This window comes from Coenobita brevimanus, chromosome 61 (assembly GCF_032717465.1).
Source record: "Coenobita brevimanus isolate Jiangsu-jjx chromosome 61, ASM3271746v2, whole genome shotgun sequence".
NCBI classification, from domain to species: domain Eukaryota; kingdom Metazoa; phylum Arthropoda; class Malacostraca; order Decapoda; family Coenobitidae; genus Coenobita; species Coenobita brevimanus.
In genome coordinates this window covers 43755424-43762764 of record NC_137014.1, presented here as the reverse complement: position 1 = coordinate 43762764, position 7341 = coordinate 43755424, and the positions used below count along the sequence as shown (strand labels likewise).

The 7341-nt window shown below is 45.7% G+C and overlaps 1 protein-coding gene across 1 annotated transcript in view; it reads left to right on the top strand.

The window, feature by feature from the left end:
• The window catches only part of LOC145403544 (alpha-galactosidase MYORG-like), a 30155-nt gene that overhangs the window by 9961 nt on the left and 12853 nt on the right, over positions 1-7341 (top strand). Inside the window, exon 3 of the mRNA XM_080275218.1 lies at positions 6089-6504. Coding sequence (XP_080131344.1) covers positions 6089-6504 — 416 coding nt within the window. The remainder of the gene's footprint in view (positions 1-6088; positions 6505-7341) is intronic.

Here is a 7341-nt window from a genome sequence, read left to right as displayed (position 1 = left end):
GGAGCCTCGTTTCCTCCTGTCGATCACATTTTTGGAGCAGAATACAATTATAAACTAGAGGGATTTTGTAACATTTCTTTTTGTAGGGAGAAGAGAGACATGGGCAGACTCGGTATGCTCCATTCCCCGCCCTTCCTAAAATAATAATAATAATAATAATAATAATAGTAGTAGTAGTAGCAGTAGTAGGATGAGTAGTAGTAGTATAGTGGTAGTAGTAGGATGAAGTGTAATTAGTAGTAGGATGATGATTAGTAGTAGTAGTAGTTTAGTCGTAGCAGTAGTAATAGTAGTAGTAGTTGTTGTTGTTGTTGTGGCCCCAGGCTCGTGTGAAACGTGAACCCAGTGGACTGCAGACTTAAGTTGCCTCCTCCCCCTCCTGCAATCCACATTCTCAGCTGGGGGGATAGGGAAGTGATTGAGGCACGTTTGTATAACCAGGTAGAGCCCCTTGACCATACCAATGCCACCACATGAAGGCGTCACCCTCCAGGACCGCCATCTTAGTGAAAAGGTTAATTGTGTCTCACCTTTAACCCCTTCAGTACGATGAGTCCTCTGTTATATTCTTGTTACCACGATTTTTTTTCTTTTTTTTTGGTGGGAGGGGGGAAGAGCCTTGTGGTGAAGAGGTTTGAAAGTTAATGCGTTCAGATAGACGTGTGTGTGTGTGTGTGTGTGTGTGTGTGTGTGTGTGTTTAAGCATATTGACGACATCCCAGTCTTTTAATATAAGTAATCTTTAGCTGGAAACTTCCCTTAATTAATTACAGTCTTGTGTTTGTGGTGCATCCGAAAATTACTCTCAATTTTCTCATGGGACTGTACTCTGACACATGGGACAGGCTACACATAGGCTACACATGGGACAGGCTACACATAGGCTACACGTGGGACAGGCTACACATAGGCTATACATGGGACAGGCTACACATAGGCTACACATGGGACAGGCTACACATAGGCTACACGTGGTACAGGCTACACATAGACTACACATGGGACAGGCTACACATAGGCTACACATGGGGCAGGCTACACATAGGCTACACGTGGTACAGGCTACACATGTTTGTCTGAAATAATGGTCACTGTGCCTAAGTGTAATCTGTTGGTGGAGAAACCTAATTGCCTCAGGTGTACCCAACAAAAGTCAGAGGCCAAAGAAATACTGTCAAATAAAGGTCCAGCCAGTTATTTTCCCCCTAGATGAAATGCCAGATCTTGTGATGCCCATTTAAATGTGTATGTACGTGTGTATGAGTGAGTATGTATGTTTGTATGAGTGAGTATGTACGTATGTGAGGTCCAGTTAGTGAGTAAATGTATGTATATGTATGTATGCGTGACTGTATGTACGTATGGCCTGTGTGCATATGCTTACTCCCACTTCCCATTAACATTATTATTTTGTCTGTTTGTATATTTGAACCTTGATATATATAATTAGGCCTGAAGGACGCATTGCAGCAAGTGAGAGGACAAAGGACCCACTATGGTACCCTTGACGGAATGACCAAAATTGATAACAAAGAATGGTTTCGCTTAATATTGGCAAAGGTTTATTACCGTACAAGAAAATGGTCTTCATAAAAGTGAAAGAAATCGATTTGAATCATAGTAATCCGATTTAGATGGAGGGATGGAGTGGAGAGGTATACAGTATGAGAGAGGGGTGTGTGAATTGGGAGCGGGGCGGTGAAATGGTGGGGGACAGGGTGACGTGGTGGTGATTTGTTTGTGGCCACCCCGTATAAGGGATTACGGCGTCTGGCAGTATATAGGTAGAACGAGTTTTTCCAACCGTGCACCCTTCTCTAGCGTCGCTCTGCGGTCACAACTGAGTATTCAAGACGGAGAGATGGCAGTGTTAGGACAACTTAGAGTAAAAAGGTTACAGTGGAGCAGAAACCAATGATGATGATGATGATGATGTAGAGGAAGGAGTTTGCGGCGAGTATAGTGTTATCTCAGTGGATATGATGCAGTGTATGCTGATTGCTAGAATATTGTAACATGACCAAGGAAGGTAGTAGAGGAAAGAATGATGTGCTGCCATGAAGGGTAATAACACACACACACACACACACACACCGCTCGCTGGCGCAGTGGTAACGTTCTCGCTTGCCAACTGGTGGACGGGAGTTCGCGCCTCGCTCAGGTTGCGAAAAGTTTCACTGACGAAGTGGGTGGTTACTGTCCCCCTTGAGCAAGGGGACGGGTGTGTGCGTGTGTGAAGGTCACAGCCTTGCCCTTAGATCGGACTATATGAGCTCTCAGCTCCCTTCCGGGAGGGTAAAAGCTGACGATCTCGACCATCAGGTGATCCTGACCGACCCGGTGACCGACCCGGTGAATTACACACACGCACACACACAGGGAGGAGGTTGATTATTTGGTAGGCCACAGCGCTTGTAAGGAAAGTTGAGTGCGTGGAGACAAAGTCGAGCGAATATTTCCGTAGATTTTGAACTAATTTTGAATGAGCGATCGAATTATTATAATAACTTGACGTAGTTGACGTTCTTCACTATCTTACCATGGTACACTCGGCGCCACTTACACCTATAGTACAGTGGATTTTGTGTGTGTGTGTGTGTGTGTGTGTGTGTGTGTGTGTGTGTGTGTGTGTGTGTGAGGGTTATTATGTGGCTCAGTGTATTTGTGTACCTATATTTTTTTTCTTTATGTGTGTGTGTGGGGGGGGGGGTATTGTTTTTTCTAGTGTACTTATTTTGCGTCACATATCCTCTATGGTCTGGCTATAACGAGTTTGTTCCGGGACAGTGGACGTGAGGTGAGGACAGATGCCCAGGTGTTACAAAGCTCTGACCTCAGCAACTCACTCCATACATATAAGTGGAGACGACTGGACGCTGATCTAATATGTCCGAAGTATACTGGAAGAAGGTGAGACGCTGAAAATAGGGCGCTAGTCACGAAGAAGTGTTACCTTAGGCTGCTTTTAATCTACTGCACAGGAAATAATATGAAAAATGACGAAAAGAATTTAAGATGAACGATATATAGAGGTAAAAGGCGGGAGGCACATGAGGGAGGGTGGAGGAAAGTGAGGTGTTGGGGGGAAAACATTTGGGTCAAGAACAGGGTGGGAAAAAAGGCTTATGTAAGGGAGTGTGGTGGTGCGTGGAAGGAGGGTTTGTTACTGAGTAGGGATGGAAGTAGTTGGAGGTTATTAGCCAACCCTTACTGGATGCGAGGTCAGGCAAGATAGATAGGAAGGTGATGGAGATGAGCCGGTTCGGTGAGTGACGTGCCCTTGGAATTGGCCTAGGGAAAAGTACACACACACACACACACACACACACACACACACACACACACACACACACACACACACACACACACCTCGAGATCACACTGGCATACAAAATCACACAATCAAATGCACAGTCACGCGCTCACTTACCGAGTCAGGTACACACACACACACACACACACACACACACACAAAATTTCCACATTGTCTCTCTCTCTCTCTCTCTCTCTCTCTCTCTCTCTCCCTCATAGGGCGAGTCGCTTGATCCTGTGACCTGTCAAGAGTAGCATACATATAAACACACCAAGGTCTCTCCCTCTCCATATGTATTTTCTCTCTCTCTCTCTCTCTCTCTCTCTCTCTCTCTCTCTAATACAGACTACTCTTATTTTCTCACTTCTATTCTTACGTATGACTCCATTCTTCCTACACATACCTGATCCTCCTGCTCTTTCCTGTTCCCCCTCCCCTTGCTCCTTTCTATCTTGCATCTCCCCTACCTTAGCCCCCCTCTCCCCTCCTTCTCTCCCCCCTCTCTTATCGTCTCACCTTCCTTTCCTTCCCCGCCATATCCTCATTCCTCCATTTCTCCTTTCTCTTCACCTTTAGTCTTTGTTTTAGTTTTTTTTTAATACTTGACTGTCTTCCTCCTCCTCCTCCTCCTTCTCCTCTTCCTATCTTATTTTCTTCCTCTCCCTCCGTGTCATCTTATTCTCCACATCTTCCTTCTCGTCACATCTTCCTTTTAATCTTCCACTTCCTTGTATATTCGTTCCTTCAGTCTGTTCCTATCTTGCTTCCTAATCCTGCACCCCACCCCAGGCACCTCGGCGTTCCTCATTTATCTCTTCCCTCATCATTTATTCCTTGTCTCCTGCTCCCTTTCCTTGTGCCTTCCGTCCTGCCTTCTCCTTCTCATCTTCCTCTTATTTTCCTGCCTCCCGTCCCCCTCCTTCCCCTTTCATTCATGTCCATATTCACCATTTGGTCGTGTTCGTCGCCATTGTGTCTTTTCTTATCTTTTGCCTAATACATTTCTTCCTCCAACCCCTTTGTATTCCCTCCAGCTTCCTCCTCCTCCTCCTCTCTTCTCACCTCTTATCTCCCTCCTCGTCCTCCTCCTCCTCCTCCTCCTCCTCCTCCTCTCTTATCTTCCCCACCTCCTCCCCTGCCCATTAATCTCCCCATCCCCTGTCTCTCCCTTCTCTTATCTTAAATTCCACTTTTTATCTTCCTTCCCCTTGCATATATCTCTCTCCTTGCATATTCCTCCCTCCTTCCCTCTTCATAATCCCTCACCTTCACCTCTAAGCAGTCTTTCTCAATAGATGGTCACTCTGATGGGGTATCATATGACTGAGACAAAAACAAAACCTCGATTTAACGTCCTCTTCAAACCACGTGACTAGAACATAGGCAAGTCGAGAAAATTGACGTCACCTTGCATACCTGTCCAGCACTGGTTGTGTGGGCAGGTGTGTGGGTGTGGCTGGGGAGGAGTGCTTGGGCGGAGGTGGGTGGAGAGAGAGAGAGAGAGAGAGACGGTGCAAGTCAACAGAATTTACCTCATCTTACATACACCATTGTTCAGTGCAGGTTGTGTGGTCAGCTGTGGTTAGAGAGAGAGAGAGAGATGGATAGAGAGAGAGAGAGAGAGGTCAGATGTTCTTGCTCTGTAAGGCCTTTTCACTTTTGTTGTTTTTGTTATTTTTAACTTATTTGGATTCCGTCGAAAGTGTGTGTGTGTGTGTGTGTGTGTGTGTGTGTGTGTGTGTGTGTGTGTGTGTGTGTGTGTGTGTGTGTCTGTCTGTGTGTGCGCGTTGTTTTTGTTGCCTAACCTAATGTGCGTCCGTGCTGCTCATCCCAGGACCATTTACCACACACACACACACACACACACACACACACACACAAACCTACTGTGTACGTTCATCCATGGTCACAAAGATAGGAAAAAAAATAGAGTCGAATGTTTATCTTTATTTATTTATTTATTTATTTTTATTTAAACTTGCCAATTAAACGTGAGACTTATTATATAAAATTGTAGAGGCTGTTCTTAATGTGGTGATTGTGTGAATATTCTGAGATGGCTTGAGCTATGTGGAAAGGGTGGAGACTGAGAGACTGACTAGGAGAGTGGATGTGAGTGAGGTGAGGGGGAGAGGAGGAGGGGGGGAGACCAAGCATGAGATGTAGGGAGACTGACGAGGAGAGTGTATGTGAGTAAGGTGAGGGGGGAGAGGAGGAGGGGGAGACCAAGAATAAGATGGAGGGATGTTGTGGAGAGAGAGGGGGGGGTGTGAGTTGGTGGAAGGGCAGCCAAAGGGCAGAGGACAGAGCGACGTGGAGGCGATTTGTTGTGACCACTCCTTACGGGATTGGGGCGTCTGACAATAGATATAGACCTAGATAGATATATTTTTTAGTTTATTCACCCTTCCCTCTCCGAAAGACTGAAATAGGTATAAATAGATAGATATATAGATGGATATACATTCACATATAGATAGATAGTTTACAGTTTATTCACCCTTCCCTAAAGATCATTTTTCTCCCCACCCTTTAACTTCTCCCAGGATGTCTTGCTCACCCCGGGGCTGCATGACACGGCCCGCCTCGCTACCAACCCCTTCACCCTGATGACGTATTTTTTGTTTTCGTCATGCAGATCTTTCCTTTTAAATACCAATAGTAATAATAATAATGATAATTATATATATACATATATTTGTTTATTTTTTTATTTACATATAATTTCTATATCCCACAGTACACTAACCTCATTTCATTTCTGTGCCCCGGCAGGAACCGGAGGAAACCAGTCAGCTTCTGCCTCACTCTTCTCCCAAGCCCCTAGTGATCAAAGTTACCCCTGCGTCGCCTTCCATACGCCAAACCAGGAACAGAGGGCAGAAGAGGGGCGTTAAGGAGAAGAGGGGAGATAACAGGGAGAAGAGGAGGGATAGCAAGGAGAGGGGAGACAGCAAAGACAACAGGGAGGAGAAGAGGACAGACAGCAGGGAGGAAATTAAGAATACCAAGGAGAACAGAGAGAGCAAGGAAAGCAGACGTAAAGACAGCGAGGAGAGGAAGAAGCAAAAGACAGATTTCCTAAAGCCCAGGCAATCACGTATACTCTTCCTGGACGAGAAGAACAAGAGGGAAGAGGAAGAGGAAGACTCGGACGACATTCTCCACTTCGGTAGATGGGGGAAAGTCGGGTGAGGCGTTGTTGTGTTTTATCTCCTTCCTTGGTGCTGGAGAGGGTTCACCTTCGCGTGGTGGCACCGATGTGACGGGGTGGTGGAGCTGCCTGGCTATACAAGCGTCCCTCAGTCCCCTTCCTATCCTCCGAAAGGAGGATAGGGAACTGCGGAAGAGGGGGGAGTGTCAGCATGCAGTCCACCGGGTTTACGTTCAGGTGACCCTAGAGTTACTACTACTACTACCACCACCACTACTACTACTACTACTACTACTATGAAGGGGTTGGAAAGGCTTAATTAACCCCTTGTAAGCGAAGACGTAATTTTTTTTTATTAATTCAGACTGACGACGAGTGATTTTATTCGGTCTGTGAAGGACGAACTCTGACTGATGTAAATATTCAGAGTGGTAAGGAGGAGAGAGAGGAGGGGGGGGGGATAGTCAGCGATATGAATATTAATACAATGATATACAGTGGGGGTCGTAAGTGTTGACCTCCACCACCGAGCGTAATCAGTGCTGGAGAGAGAGAGAGAGAGGAGGGGGAGTAAATGAGGAGGAGAATAGATAATTTGGCACTCGAGATTAGGAATGTGGAACGGGAGACATCTTCGGGTCGCGATAAAAGTGATAAGCTATATAGATGAAATACTGACAACACACACCCAGCCTTCCCAGTGTCCTTTTTAAACACACACGAGCAGGGAGTGTGTCAAAGAGGAGATTAACAGCATATTTTTGAGATGAAGTGAAAGACGAGTTGAGTGCGTGGGTCGTAGCGTTGTTGCAGTGGCGATTGATTGATGAAAATATTGATTGGTGATAATAATGACTGGTGAAAATATTGATTG